This window comes from Euwallacea fornicatus, chromosome 4 (assembly GCF_040115645.1).
Source record: "Euwallacea fornicatus isolate EFF26 chromosome 4, ASM4011564v1, whole genome shotgun sequence".
NCBI classification, from domain to species: Eukaryota; Metazoa; Arthropoda; class Insecta; order Coleoptera; family Curculionidae; genus Euwallacea; species Euwallacea fornicatus.
Genome location: NC_089544.1, coordinates 3,546,441 through 3,561,456, shown reverse-complemented (window position 1 = coordinate 3,561,456; position 15,016 = coordinate 3,546,441). Strand labels below are relative to the sequence as shown.

General features: G+C 34.3%; 3 protein-coding genes across 15 annotated transcripts in view; 1 reads left to right on the top strand and 2 right to left on the bottom strand.

Annotated features, from left to right (window-relative positions):
• Positions 1–3,194, top strand: part of Pde11 (Phosphodiesterase 11) — a 101,209-nt gene extending 98,015 nt beyond the window's left edge. For all 11 annotated transcript variants that reach the window (XM_066281493.1, XM_066281484.1, XM_066281486.1 and 8 more), the window contains one exon: positions 1,763–3,194. In XM_066281493.1, the coding sequence (XP_066137590.1) occupies positions 1,763–1,993 (231 nt within the window). In that variant the 3' untranslated portion in view covers positions 1,994–3,194. The remainder of the gene's footprint in view (positions 1–1,762) is intronic.
• A 486-nt stretch (positions 3,195–3,680) lies between these two features.
• On the bottom strand, positions 3,681–6,987 carry LOC136350966 (protein N-terminal asparagine amidohydrolase-like). 2 transcript variants are annotated; one of them, XM_066303164.1, is made up of 7 exons: positions 6,896–6,987; positions 6,641–6,833; positions 6,282–6,421; positions 6,006–6,138; positions 5,563–5,871; positions 5,312–5,507; positions 3,681–5,234 (listed from the first exon to the last, which is right to left on the bottom strand). In XM_066303164.1, the coding sequence occupies exons 3-7, from the start codon at positions 6,399–6,401 to the stop codon at positions 5,057–5,059; spliced, it is 936 nt and encodes a 311-aa protein (XP_066159261.1). In that variant the 5' UTR covers positions 6,402–6,421; positions 6,641–6,833; positions 6,896–6,987; the 3' UTR covers positions 3,681–5,056. The 2 variants fall into 2 exon arrangements, with proteins under 2 accessions (XP_066159261.1, XP_066159262.1); XM_066303165.1 differs by lacking the exon at positions 6,896–6,987 and having other exon boundaries at positions 6,641–6,880.
• A 1,600-nt stretch (positions 6,988–8,587) lies between these two features.
• Positions 8,588–15,016, bottom strand: part of LOC136350804 (probable G-protein coupled receptor CG31760) — a 64,587-nt gene continuing 58,158 nt past the window's right edge. The window contains exons 13-17 of one of the 2 annotated variants that reach the window (XR_010734215.1): positions 14,779–14,917; positions 12,884–12,989; positions 12,684–12,827; positions 10,457–11,996; positions 8,588–10,412 (exon numbers count right to left, since the gene is read on the bottom strand). Coding sequence is in view for 1 of the 2 variants with exons in the window: in XM_066302875.1 (XP_066158972.1) it covers positions 11,823–11,996; positions 12,684–12,827; positions 12,884–12,989; positions 14,779–14,917 (563 nt within the window). In the remaining variant the exon portion in view is untranslated. Of the gene's footprint in view, positions 11,997–12,683; positions 12,828–12,883; positions 12,990–14,778; positions 14,918–15,016 lie in introns of both variants that reach the window. The other variant, XM_066302875.1, reaches the window with a different exon arrangement.

The window sequence follows — 15,016 nt, the reverse complement described above, 5'->3', positions numbered from 1 at the left end:
ATTATTGTAAATATTTATGCAAATAATATTTAAATTTTCTGTTTTTGTTCATTTACTTTGTTTGGTTGAACTTTAATGTATAGGTAGTTGTTTAATTTATTTCCTTTAACTTTTTTTTGTTGCATTTGACTAAAAGGTTAAATAAAAATGTTTAAAAATTTTGACATTGGGTTTTTACGCTTATGTTGTTGGCGACTTTAAGTTTATTTAATTTTAACCTTGACTTTGACCATTCGTGACCTTAAGTAGTTACGTGGGATATTCACGTCTTTGAAATTTCAAGCCGTTTTAAGCCAAAACGGCTCTAATTAAAAGATTCGAAAAATTGCGGAATTATGGCTGGTCCTAAGTACTATGATCTCCATGTAAAAGTTTTTCAATTAAATAATTTATACAGGCGCAAAAAAATTTAAACTAATTTTCCACGTTACTTTTGTATGTCCAGGGTTCGCCTGGACATCCGGCATAAAACCCCCGTATGTTCCAGAGTAATCGATTTTTTTAAATGGCAAATTTTTGAATTTTTTATTGCACAACTTTGTTTCACTTTACCAATACCCCTATTTTAACTGCTCAGCCGCTAACCCTCTTTAAGCTAATTCCAATGGTATAAAGGTTTACACATTTGTTTATTCAAATGATCTAAAAACTTAATATAAACTGTTCTAAAACTCCCTTTAATACACGCTCTTTCCCTTCTTTACAAATACTACGAAAAAATGGATGGCGCTACCCGAAACCGGTTATATCCACTTTGCAGAAATTCCACTCAGAGCGCCAGCTAAAAACCGGTTATATCTAGTATATCAGAACCGACACACATTTCACGCATTCCACTTTCAAGTGCTTTAACACATATTAAAGGGGATGTATTGTTTAAAGAAGAGATAGCTCCGATGGTAGGTCGTTCAACGCAGGTAAGACAGAGTACGATCATGTCAAGAATAAAGCTGAACAAAGACATCAATATGTGTAATACATAACTGATTCACCATATACCTCTTTTTGTCGCGGTTTCTAAGAGCCGTAAGGCTCAGAGAGAGACAAGATGATAATATTCGCGCCATTATTTTAGACGTTTCTTTCGTTTGTTTCATAATAACCTAAAAAAATTTGACATAATTTTAGTTCGAAAATTCTTGTTATTATGATATTTATAACTTAAATTAAGCAATTAATGTAGTTCTAAATTTTAAAATTGAGGGTAATGACTGTGTGTCTAAGGTGTTCTCATGTCTCCTCTAACAAACCCCTCTCCCAAAACCAGAATAGGAACTGTGGGCGTCACGTTCGTGCCACATTACGCTTTATGTTTCTCCGTATAGGGGATAAACTGATCCCCTCTGGCAGTTACTTCTAGTATGACCAATATGGGGTGTTTAAGACAACATTCTTCCACCTGACTCTGAAGCGGACTGACATTGTGTATCTGAAACTGGTCAAGTTCTTGAGACATATTTAAGGTGACCTAAAGATTTAATTTGTGGTCACAATGACTTGGAAAGCAATGAACCTCCCGTTTTGTTATGAACTTAATGATTCAAAAATTATGAGATTACTTCCAATTCATGGAATTAAAAAAAATCTTCAACACCCTGTAAAATGTAATCAAAGCAATGTTTTTATAAGGCAAGTTTGGTTCACTCTTTGGAAAAGCGCACCTAACACCCTCTAGACTCGTTCGTATCTATTCTCGATGTGCATACTTCTGATATTGAAGTCAATGTTGCACGATGTTAAAATAACTATGTTTGCCTTTCAGGGCTTCGCGGTGCTGTCAGACCAGTTGGAACCCCTTGTGGAGGGCGTACGACAAAATCGTGCGAAGTGGATGGAGATTGCCGCCGAAAACAGCTTGGTGGATGCCGCTGACAGTATGAATGCGAAGGACAGCAACGACAACGTTTCGAAACCTGCATCCCCAGACTCGAAGAACGGCAACGTTAGTCCCTCGGAGGCCAACTGCAATAGTTGCTCCACTGTTCCCGAGTAGGCGATAATTTCTTTCTTGTTTAGGTAAAAACAATACTGTATTCATTGTATATAACAAAAGATCTAAATTATTACTATTGACCCTATTTTTACACATATACCTACAATATATTATTTATTTAATACTGTTTTGTTTTTAGAGTAATTGAACATGGAAATTTAAAAAGACTTTATATTCGTAGTTAGATTCTAATGTAGACCTTTCAAAAACGTTTATAAACACACATTTTTACCGAATGAATTCTACGATTAAGCGGTTACTAATATAGCCATTAAATAAAAGAAAAATAAAAAAAGGAACCAATCGTAGATTATAGTTGTTAATAGTTATTTATTTCATAAAATCTCAGTCACCAAGTCACATCTTTAGTCTTAGATAAAATGTAAAATAGCTCTCTTTTAGTTTATTATCGGGTATTTGCAAAAAAAGTGAGTCAAAGTGGCCACGGATTGTTCCATTGAAAGGCATTTGCAAATACTTTTTAGGTAAATTCCCTCATAAGTCTAATTGTTTCTATTTGTGATACTTCTTTACTCCGTCTAGATGGATCTAACAGGTCAGTTTAGGCGGACGGCCGTATTTTAATATGGTATTAATTGAACTACTTGAACCAAAGTGTATTTTTGTTATAAAAAAGTTTAGTAAAAATTCTAAGTATATTAAACTGTATGATTTAGTTAAAATATTAAGTTTATACTTCAAGCGAGTGTGTTATTTTAAATAGTGCTGCGTGTGATTGAAAGATAACTTCAGGGATTACTATGAAACCACACTAATCCAGGGCACAATAAAATTAGTTACATCTGTTTTTAGTTAATTAACCATACAGACACAATATTTGCTATTAGAACTATTCAATCCTTGTCGCACAAATCTCACAATAACAGTTTGAATTTCAATTTAGAACGTGTTCTTTTAAAAAGTTTTATATGATGATGGTAAAAAAGATCGAAACGTCGATAGATTACGAAGCGATTATTAGCCGACAAGTAATTTTAAATCTAGTAATAAATTTTGTCTCCCTAACAAATAACGCCTGAGCATTGCAAGTAAATATTTATTCTAATTAAGTTATTGGTTATATTATATAATTTCAATTATTAGAGACGTCTCATTTTGTAAGAAATCTAACGTGTAAATATAATTGTGTATTGTAAAAATGACCACAATAATATGTTGAGTAATATATTTATGAATTTGATTTTTGTTTCATTGTTGTCACACGAAACGTAATATAATATAAATTAGGTGAAAGAAAGGAGAAATTTATAGTCTTATTAGTTTACCATTAAATTGGACTATGGTGTCCGCAGTCAATTGAATAATTCTAAATAAATATCTTCATTTGAAAACATTTACGTCAGCCATCTGGACACAATTGAATCTTTATTGCTTAGTGGACATAGATTTCTTTTGCCCAACAATTCCTTAGTTCAATACCCTCTGCTCTTGCTATTTTGAATTTGAATTACACGTAGGTAGTCTCTTAATAGTACTGCAGCTGTCCTTCAAACAAGCCTTTGTAGTTCAACACTTTCACTCGAATTTCGTTGGATAGAAATTGACTAAAACTACTAAATGTTTTCAAAATTAAAGAATTTTATGAAATCATACGAAAACTCTTGGTTTTTCCAATTAACATCATTATTATTTCGGTGTAGATGAGGGTGAATAAAGCATAGGTAAGTGGTATAAAAATAGTATATTTATAATAGTGATACAAAATTTAACAAGTTCTGCCAATCCTAACTAAATCATTAGAACATTTTGTAATATGTAGCCATAGTTCCTAACAAAATTTAAAATATAGTTTTGATCCTAGAATTTACGTAAAACTGGGAATATAGTTATTTCTTATTTATTGCCAGGCTCTTGCAAATTGTGCAGCCCTACCGATAAATTTTCTTGTTGCGGAAGTATTAATACACTACTTCACTTACATTCAGTAAAAAGAGATGGAAATATATAATTTTTGCACTAAACTAGCACATGTAACTTGTTAAAAGACTCGCAATTCTATCGTAGCCAAGTTTGACAATCACTCGAAATGGCTATAAATATAGTGCTTAGAATAAGACAGTTGCAATATTTTGATGTGTTTGCCATGATATGGCGAGACTTCTAGTCAGTTTGTAGTTTTGACACTGGCAAAAACCAATTCACCAATACGTTAACCTTTGAGTCTCTAATATAAAAAAATTCATATATATAGGATGAAAGTAATAAAATCTGCGAAATATGGCAAACGATGGAATAATATAAAGATCTATATCCAATGTTATTTACAACAATTTATAGCAATTTGTTTCTTAACCTACTATGTAAAAATATATTTCTATCTATGAAATGTAATAATCAAAATGTTATAATTAGCGTAGTAAAATGATCAGTTCTTGAATCCCAGACAGAACCCACCAAGAAAACATACTGGCTCTGAGGTGATGAAACTGCAGCTTTAGAAGTAATACCAGTTACGGAGTGGTAGCAAGCACTCTGAATTTAACACCATTTAACTTTTTCCTTTAGGGCCATTTAGACGTATTGAACTTGACAGATTTTTCAGAAGTTTGATGCAATCAAATAGAAATTTAAACCTTGCAAAAGTCATTGTATTAGATATTTGACTAAAATTGAGACTGGTAAGTAGAGGCTACTATTAACGAGAAAAAAAAAGATCCAAATATCTACCCTATATTAATAATTTCACATTCAAATTGCGTAAAAAATATTTTTTTTTACTTCTAATCCTCCATATTTTGCCTACAGCGACACCTAAACTAGTTAGTATGTGTCCTTCTTAACCTTTAATGATCTTCACAAAACTAAAAATTGGCTTAATATAATATTTCTCTACTAAAAACCAATTCAACAAATCACGATTTTACAATTTATCACAACCCCTCCCACAGTAGTGCGTCAGGACATAGTTAACCTTCAATTTGTGTTAGGAAGCTCTCTTCTATATGTATTTATGAGAAAATATACTATATGCAAAAAGAAATTTAAACTATGTATAAAAAATATGTCCGCAAATGGCAATGTTACTATAATTTGTTAGCCCCGTTAAAAAACTGCAACAGGGGTCCACAACCCTGTATGTTCGTCTCTTCTGAAATAATGCGGTCGGTTATCGCCGAAAATAGTCACAGCTGGGAAAGGATGGTCCCGAATATATTTCAAAGTTTCCCTCATTTCTTCCACAAAATGGGCTGGTTCCACATCAGGAGATGTAGAACGATGCCTATCCAAATTCGGTAATAACTCCTCAATGCTCAAGAAATTTTGAAAATTTATTGAAACAACTTCAGAAAACCGTACCTTAAAATAAACTCGTCATCTTGTTGCAACCACAAATCAACCCCTCTGACTGGCCGATAATTAAACGGTCCTATTCTCAACAACCCCATGCCGCAATCATATACGTCCATAACTTCCACAGGTCCCGAAAAATTCCTGGCATTCCTTAAAGCGGATTCTGGTCCTTTATCTGGAAATGTGGCTGGAAAAATTTCTCCTATAAATATCCTTATCAATGCACTATTAAGACATTTTTTGACCAAATAAAGTACCAGTTTTCACATTTACGCCAACACCATAAATCAGAGGCCAAGGGATGCCGCTTCTGATGACAGTGTTCAATTCACCAACACACGCTAAAATTAAGTCGATTTCTACTGGTTGTTTATGAAACGAGGTCATGATGCTGAAAAATATTTCTTCAGAGTAGTTATTTGGGTCGCTATAGCCTCCTACAAGTTGAACTTCAATTCTGCCTTCAGGGAACCCAAGAGCTAAGTCCTGGACGCGTTGAATCATTGCAGATACTGCCTCATCAATGCCAGCGCAGTCTAAGTGGGCGAGGGCTACTGCTCCTGACCCTAAATATTACATAAAGGTACTGTATCTAAGGGTTGTTTTAACTTGCTAAGCTGATAAATCCAGTTTAATAATAATTTCTTTAACTCATGAAATGCTCCTACTTCTTTCATGGGGAATTGGAAGTCTTGATTACCTGTGTGTCTGACAACAACAATAATGCAAGTGGTTGCATCATCTGACCCTAAAATGCTCACATATTTGTCCTGGGGGACGGTAGCAGCTAATTCTCTCTGTCTTATATATAACAAGCCTACAGGACCAATAACCTGTTGATTAGAGAATATATGAGAACAAATTTTATCAAACTTTTCAGAATTCTAACCAGACAAATGGTTAAACCTACAAACAGCTCTCAATAACAAGTATAGTTTTTGACAAATAAAAACAAAGTGAAGAAATATGCATCTACCTTGGTTGGATTTGCCATTAGCTGACTGGCTGAATCTCTGTATATTGGATGTGAGTGGAAAAGGCTCTGAGTGTTTTGTGGACACTTTGCTTGCAAAACTCCATTGAGAACCAGCACCATTGTAAACAGAAATTTGGAGGCTGTAACATGAATATATCTGGAAATATCTCCTGCTCAAGCTAACCAAAAAGACGTATTTAATAAATGATTTACAGAATGATACATAACACACAAATGATAAAAAAAATATGTGATCCATTTATATTTATTACATTACTTACTGAAAGGTAATAATGTATCGAATAAGAATTGGCCTTAAAGAATAGGTTAAGTGATTAATACAGCACTGTGTTACCCACCTCTCTACTCCTTAATACAAGCACTTCAGGCAGTGACACAAATGCACAAACCTGAGCCCCTATCGCCAATCTTACACTATCCACACAAAAATACAACTTTAAATGGTCTTAATAAGGTCTAATTAAAGGTGTCGTGCATTAATAGCTTCATTAAACTGGACTGGCGTGTGTAACGACCGAGGACTTTGGTTCTCTGTTAAATAAAGCAAATTTATTAATGAATTTAAATATAATCGTAATTTTTTTAATCTTAACCTGTGCACGACCATCATAACTTTCAGGACCACGAAAAATTTATTTACTAAAACAGAGGTGACATCTAGAGGTTGGACATGTAATTTAGAAATTTTGAAGACAATGGCGGAAAATTTGAAATTCACACGCCACGTCTAATATTAATTTGAATATTCTGTTTAGAATCATACAAAAAAAACAACTATTTGTAAATTCACTGAAAAGAAATAATAGGGATTTGATTTGAAATTAAGCGAAGTAGCCAAAACTAATAATGCCAGTTGTAAAATAATATATGAATGCTTGGCTAGTGTTAGACTGGTTGCCTAACATTCAATGAATTTGAATAGGCACTTTGCATGCGACAGACCTTTTTATAATAAATTCGATAAGTTCTCCCCAAAAGAAAGCGTCAGGTTGGAAGGAAATGCATTAGGGTTTTTCGGGGTTTGATTCCTCAATACATTTTAAACAGAAAAGTTTATATGAACATGTATCCGAAAGAACTCAAGTTCTTAGCTACAGAGTGTAGAAACTTTTCCTTTCATCGCTGTTTTTAAAATGATCCCAAACTCTTCAGACATTACTTTTAATTTTGGTAAGCGTTAATTTTAAAAATCCAGGTATAATCAAAAATACATAGGAAGTTGTTTTTACAAAAAAAAACATTTATTGAACAACAGATGATTATGATTAATAACTAACGTTATGAGTTATATTGTGTATCCTATACAATATAAGTACATTTATATCGTAATTTATAACATCAACAAAAGGTCTAAATACAAACACCAACTCTTTGATTGGGGCAACCAAACACCCCCATACTATCCCTTGACCAACGTAGAATTTTTTATCCTCAATTAATTTAAAGTAATTTTAAATGCTCTAAATTTTTTATTCTATTTAAATTAAAAATTCTATATGCAAAAATGTTATTTTAAACCCCGTTTAGTCTTTAAACTTAGTTTTGACCTATGGAGAATATGGGAGGCGGTTATTATTAATTAAGTCGTGTTTGCTTTTAATTTTCTTATGGAAGATATTATCATCAGGTCTCTATAATGAAATGATATTATCTTCGTATTCAGATAAATATAATACTATTCTAAGCATAAAGAAAAACTAAATTGCATGATTTTTGCTTGAATACGAAGTTTTTATGAAACAATCCGCAGGTCTCGTGAATAAATTTTATATTCAGGTATCAATTTTTTGCTCAAATATAATTATTACATGGTATACAAAAATATATTATTGGAAAACATATAACATGTTTAAGTATTTTGATCAATACATTACTTATTAGAATAATTAAATTTACAACCAGCTCTAGGTCGACAACAATATATTTAAAACTACGACACAAACCAATACATTTTATTTAGAATACGCTTTGTTTGTTTCATTATATTTTACACAGCATAATAAATGGGATTTTTAGAATTTATTATGCTAAAATATCTTATCGAATTTGTTAAACCTTTTTATCCGTTTTTTATTAAGTAAAAGTAGGTAGGTACCAAAAAGGTTTGGAAATGGCTTACTCTAAAAAATTAACCGCTGATCTGATTAGAATTTTATTCCCAAATAGAGATATTCCGCTAATCACAGTTTCCTCGTGGAAAAACGTGATGCCTAATTTTCAATCGAATGATGGCACCACAAAAAGTTCGTTATTACTAGTTATCAATGTTAAATAGAAAAAAATCCTTCAGACCTCTTTCAGTTTTTAATATATTAAGTTAAAATTTCGTACATACACTGTCCCTAAGAATCTACATCTGTGAGGAAGAATGGTAAAAACAGGGCTTTGTTCTACCATAGTTCTGAAAACACCGAATCTAAAAATCCAAAGTGGCATATAAAACTGAAAAGATGAAAATTTAAAAAAGGGACCTAGGCGTGGAGTGGCAAAAGTATATATACAAAGAGTCCAAATGAAATGACTTCCATGAAGATTATCAAAAGAAACAGCGTATCTTTTACCATTTCCGCCATTGAACCATGCCATTCTCCATGAAACTTATTTTTCGACTCCCCTGTATAAAAAGATATTCGAAAAGTACATTTTAGAGATACTTTCGGCATAAACTATAAAATTATCTCGTGGGCTTGAAAGATTTTCTTAGCTATATCGTACCCTATGCACGTAGAGTTCTAGTGAGTGCAAGCGAAAGGTAATTAGGTCATTGATAAGTACCAGAGACACAAACCATCGTTTTCCCTTCCATTGTCAATAATCGGTTAACACCGTTGATTCACAATCAATACGCCTTAATCTGGGAAGGGATGTAGTTTTGTGTGATTTTGGAAGATTCAAATTACGAACATACATGCACATTTAAATGTTTTTCGTGGACAAATTCCATCAGAAATTTTAATGTAAACTTACCCCCTACAAACACCACGGTAGAAATGATATTTTTAGAACACATCAATGGAAAAACATTCCCTTGTTGTGATATAAACCGTCGTCAGATTAAGGTACTGCTTGCGAGTCAACGACAGTAGCTTGTGTTCCTCGTACTTATCAATAGTCTAATTGCCTCTTACTTGCACTCACTAAAACTCCATGTGCATAGCAGCAAAAAAGTACTGTTTATATAGTCTTTCATTGCCGTTGAACCCATTAATCTACAACACGCGGGAGTTTATTGGTATATACTTCGTAATAAGTGAACTTTGTGAGGACATAAGAACGTTAACATCCATAATTAAGGTACTCTTAAATTAATTTCGTCTGCTCATAGTAAATTTTATGCTGAAAACGAGTCAAGTTTGTCTTTGATTATTCCGATACTTACCTACTCGGCGAAAAATAACGAATGCAACCCTCAAAACTTATCATAGTACATCTAAAAATCAACTATAGTATTTTAGATTACAATATGTTATATAACAAGTGTGGTAAGTAGGCTATTATCGCACGCGAGTGAAATTTCTGTCACTAGTGGGCAGTAATAGTGCAAACCGGTAATAATCAGTGCGAACGCTTTGAGAAGAACACCGCTACGTCTTCGTTTTATCGCACGACGTGAGGGTACTGCAATATATCAGCGCTCTTCTACTGACTCTCCACACGCACTATATACAATAAAAAATTTAACTGCAACCGTGAAGTAACGATATTAATTTCAAAAATAAAATCACATGCAGTAATGTAATATTCCATATTCGTTTGAAAATATAAAATTATTGAACAAATGGGTTAATGTACTATTAAGACCTTCGAATCAGTGGGGTTTACTGCACGGTTGTAGATAAAATATGTTAATTAAATCTTCAGGTATTTTAAGTTTCTAATTAATTGACACAATATACCTTTATTTCTGTTCACCTTGCGATGTAAATTATCCAAATGCCATAACAACGATTTTTATATTTTTCACTGTTCATGTGATGTACCCCATCATTTCTTCTTCTGATTTTATTGTCAAATTTTTCAATGAGGATTAATAGACTGATTATTTTCTTAACTAGGCATTTAGTTTTTAAAATTTAATAATAATACTCCTACTTATTAAAGAGTCGAGACCTCAGCGCCATTAAGCCGAGACTTCAGGGCCATTGTGTCGAGACTTCAGGGACATTGTGTCGAGACTTCAAGGTTATTAAAGAGCAATTGGAATGTATTTGTCTTTTTTTCATCATTAGGAATACTATTTAGTTTTCGATCATTTAGAATGCATGTCTTAAATTTTTTTAAAAAACTAAAAGCATTTAAAAACCTCGAATTTGACCTCCTGGTGAAATTAGCATACGAGTAATTTGGTCTTAAAAACATGACACCATGTAGAAAATTCCAGAGGGACTCTATTCTCGAAATTCCATCCCAGCAATTCTGAATTGGCATGACGTCAATGTGACATATTTTCAAAAATCTTCAATATCTAATGCTTCGAGTTCTTGCCAGTTTTGACATCATTCCAATGCGAAATTGCCCTATTTGAATACTAAGAATTTGACTGTGGTCGCCGAGGGTTTATAGATTTTGTCACAAAAATCATTTTACAGGGTGTCCCAAATTTTGAGGTGGCCATTCGATATCGGGAATATTGTAAATATCGCATAAATATGACTTCATTATAGGCCTCAACTTGGCTTTTTATGGAATTTTTATAGGGTTTTTACAGGATTTTTACAGATTTTTACAACATGTTTGCTTTATTTTTGCTTGGACATTATTTCTTTATTTCTGTTCACAGCTGAGTTATTAAGCAAACATACTTATTTAAACATGTTCATTTTTTGGTAGATACTGATTTCCACAATTCCTGAGGATCTTCCAGCCTTAAACCAATTTTTAATTACGTATATTTATCGTTACTAAACTGCTCTGGCATCTCTTACAATTTCCGAGATTTCCAATAGTTAGTGATGTCTGGATTTGCAACATCCTATATATCACATTGTTTCGCGAATTTGAAAATATGGGCTCTGCATATGCGAGACTGAAGCTGTCCAGCTTCTGACTCGTGTGAGCTTCTATGGGTTCAAAATGGCACCCAAGTCTAGACTCAATATCACAAAATGAATTTTAATTGACGCTAAGTAAAAAGTAAAAAAATTATCATTAATTAATTAAGTAAATTTTTCTACATACGTAGATACAAGTCGTTTTTGTTTTATACATTATACCTTGAAGATTCCTTGGTGAGGAAATCAGGCTTCTAATTGGGAACACTGCATACCGAGACGTAAGAATCTACTAAAATCAACATTGAGTACTTATAAGAAAAAGATATTGAGCACACATATTTTTTACACTTATAACATTAAGATTTAACAACAATTCTCTCTACACCACTACCACAGACTCTCCAGTTTGTTTCAACACGAACTCCAATCTCAGCCACTCTTTGCAACTCTTCCTCCTGGAAGTGGTTCCCTCAGCAATGGTACTGCCCTCTGTTTCGTTCATTTCGGTAGTACCAGAAGACTTTTGTCACAGTTCATCCGGGGGTTTATTGGCAGCTTTCGACAGGGGGCTCTGCACCGCCACTGGGGCGTTCAGAGTAGTGAAGTAGCCGCCTGCTTTCGGCTTAATGTGGCGGTTGTTCATCTCCATATGGACGATTTTCATAAATTCAATTTGAGCTGCCAACTTCTGGATTTCTTCCTATATAGAAATAGACAAGATCGATAACGTTTAAACCTCGAAGGCGTTGGAGAAAGTGAAAACTTCGCCAAGATGTTTGATAAATGATAAATGGCTGCTGGGAGTTCAAAGACTGGGAGAGTTAAGGGCGGATTAGGTTTTAAACCCATTAATTATTACTAAAAGGGAGAGTTATTTATGGTCAACCCCTAAATCTTATAGGTTTCAAGGGCTTCAAGCCTGGAAGTTATTAAACTCCGGTGGAGAACTTTGATTAGTTTTAGCTCACTCAAGGATTCCCTTTATGTAGCGAGAGATCTAACGTTTAATTGGAAATGCTGTTTCCTGTGCTGCAATAAAATCCCTTTAATACTTATTTTCCTAGCAAGTGCAGAAAGTGATAGTTTATCTCACGGTTATATGACACCGCTTCTCGTCAGGCGGTCAGCAATCGAATGCGGGGACCCCACAGATACAAAATATTTTTCCCACAAGTGCACGTGGTTAACTTTATTTTCTCAAATTCAATTAAATATTAGTGTGCTGTAAGATCTCTGTACACACACGTGCGATAAAACCAGGGTGAAACCTTCGGCACAACTTTTTACCGCACGCAACTCAATATCTCGTTGAGCACATGCCACTTTTATTTGCGCGCGGCAAGATTTTTACCCTTACCCCTAGTAAAAGGTCTCAACAAGGGCTCACCTTTAGTTCTTCGTTTTCTTGAAACAGATCTGGGGCCTCTTCCGGCACCAACCCGATGCCGTTTAGGGAAAACGAGGCTGTTACCCCCCTGGATCTCGCTCTGTTGTCCCACTGGTCGCCTTGACCCCGCAGCACTCTAATAACCTGAGAGCAAAAAAAAATCCGTGAGGTTTTCAATGGTAAGAATACCAGGTTTTTACCTTTGGTCCAAAGACAAGGGCTATGGTGGTTGTGGTGGATAGCTGCGTTCTAACGAAGCCTAAGAAGTATTTTATGTCTGGACCAGCCCTTGGAAAGATGAATAAACTGGAAACCAAAGTAGTAAGTAAAATTAAGGTATTCGAAAGTATCCTGTCTTTCGAAGCTTAAGTTCAAACAGGGTCTTTATCTGTTCTGCTTTTTCCAAGAAAAAAGTTGTTTCTGCTGCAATATTCAGAATTTTTACGAACTGGTAAGTCCCTGACCAACCTAAAGTCACAGGAAATTATATTCTCCTGATTAAGATGTCGTATTTTGTTTAATTATTGAGTATTTTCCTATCTGGTGAATTCGAATCTTTCGTTTTTTGCACGTTGAATTTAAGCAAGGGGATCAACGGGGGATTTCCCGGTAGAAAGCTAACGTTTATATTACCGGAATTTGGGATCCGGACTACATCCCACAAAAAAGGACGTACGTTTTGCATTTCTCAGCCCTCATTAAAGGATTCATTACATTGCAAGGCTTAGTGGGGTTTATTCTATTCCTACTGGTCATAGGTATACAGAATGTTACACAAACGTCGCGCAGTCAAATTCAAAGGGTTATTCTCTAAAAGGTAGAAAATACTTATGATCTATTTTTTTCACATGAAATGTTGGAAAACGTACATGGTTGGATCGCAAATTAAATTTGTTTCAGCTTACGGGTACTAATGGGGGGGTTAGTTAGGGTCAGAAAATCCAAGCCTGTATTAAAAAAAAGTGTGCTGTTACGGGTATGTATCAATATCTCCAAAAAAAAACAATTTGGTGATACTATATTACTTCCTCTTCAAAAAAAAGATGACAGTAGTTGCCTAACTATGGTGAACTACTTTTTTTAACGTTCTGTATACTTTTTTAGCAACTTAAAACTGTGCATGTGTTGAAATCTATAACACACTGACACCACCAATATTTCTAGGTAAACGACAATGAATTTCTTCCTCCTTCGTTTTTAAATCAACAATAGGTACTTTGTGAGGCTGTACAAGCCACATGAAAACGCCCTTTTCCACGAAAACTTCTCTATTTTTAATAAGCTCTCTCGCCTGGAGAGCTCGCAAATTGAGTTGATATGGAAATGGTTTTTAAATGAGAGACGCCATTTCAAAATTTAATTAAAGAGCAGCCATGTAGGCCGTGTTAGGCCATATTTTTTGTATATACAGGGTGACTCGAAATTTTCTTTATAAAATTTTACCCCCGATTCTTTGGAGTTTGCTTTAGTGTTTGTAATATTCGTGCCATCAAAGTATTTTTAATTATTGTATACGGTGATTCGTGGTCGATGGTAGGCTAAGCGTGTATCTCATGAAGGAGAACAAAAGGGATCATTGCATATAAGCATACGGCTATTGTTTTTTTGATGATTTTTTTTTTAATAGAAAAAACTCTTCAAGCGAATTATGTTATTTACTTAATTTGTCCAACTAATGGGCAGACCCATGAAAAACTACAAACAGTGTTTCGTTCCATCGGAGGAACAACGATGATACGGTAATAAAGATAATGAATTTTGTTTCCCTTAAAACGCCCTTTTTTTCGATTAAATTAAGGTTTTCCCAACCTAAAGGGCAAACTTCCCTCATTCAACCAATTTGTTTCTCTGACCCTTCAAGGGTCATCCGTGCTTTTATTTAGCGCTATTACAACCGGGAACAAAAGCAAATAAAATACTTCTTAGCTATGCTTTCAAGGAAGATTCTAAAGGTAAATAAAAAGGCTTTTTCGGTGGAAAGTGGGAACGCGATTTCCATAAAATGAAAGTTTTTGCGCCCGAACAACTTTGTAAGTCTTCGGCTTGGAGTTTTCCGAAGGCTCAAGTATAAATTGGATATTATGGGTTTACTTACTGGAAAGCTATCATCATGATGTTCACTAGTGCTATGTTGTAGATCGCGTAGCTGATTAGTCGTGCTTCGTTGTAGAGAGATTCTGCATTTCGGACGTTGTAGCACACTCGTACACCCCAAGCAAGAAAGAGGACTTCGCCTAAACCATCCCATATAACATGTAAGAAAACTCTCTCCAACATGAATCATATATCGATGTATGTGGCAAGATGATTCAAATAATCAAGAAATTTACGAA

Coding starts and splice junctions, on each gene's coding strand:
- LOC136350966 (XM_066303164.1), bottom strand. CDS start 6,401: ATGGTGCTGGTTCTCAATGGAGTTTTGCAAGCAAAGTGTCCACAAAAC. Junction 6,139..6,281: donor TAATGGCAAATCCAACCAAG/GTAGATGCATAT, acceptor TCTAATCAACAG/GTTATTGGTCCTGTAGGCTT. Junction 5,872..6,005: donor TGTTGTTGTCAGACACACAG/GTAATCAAGACT, acceptor TGTAATATTTAG/GGTCAGGAGCAGTAGCCCTC.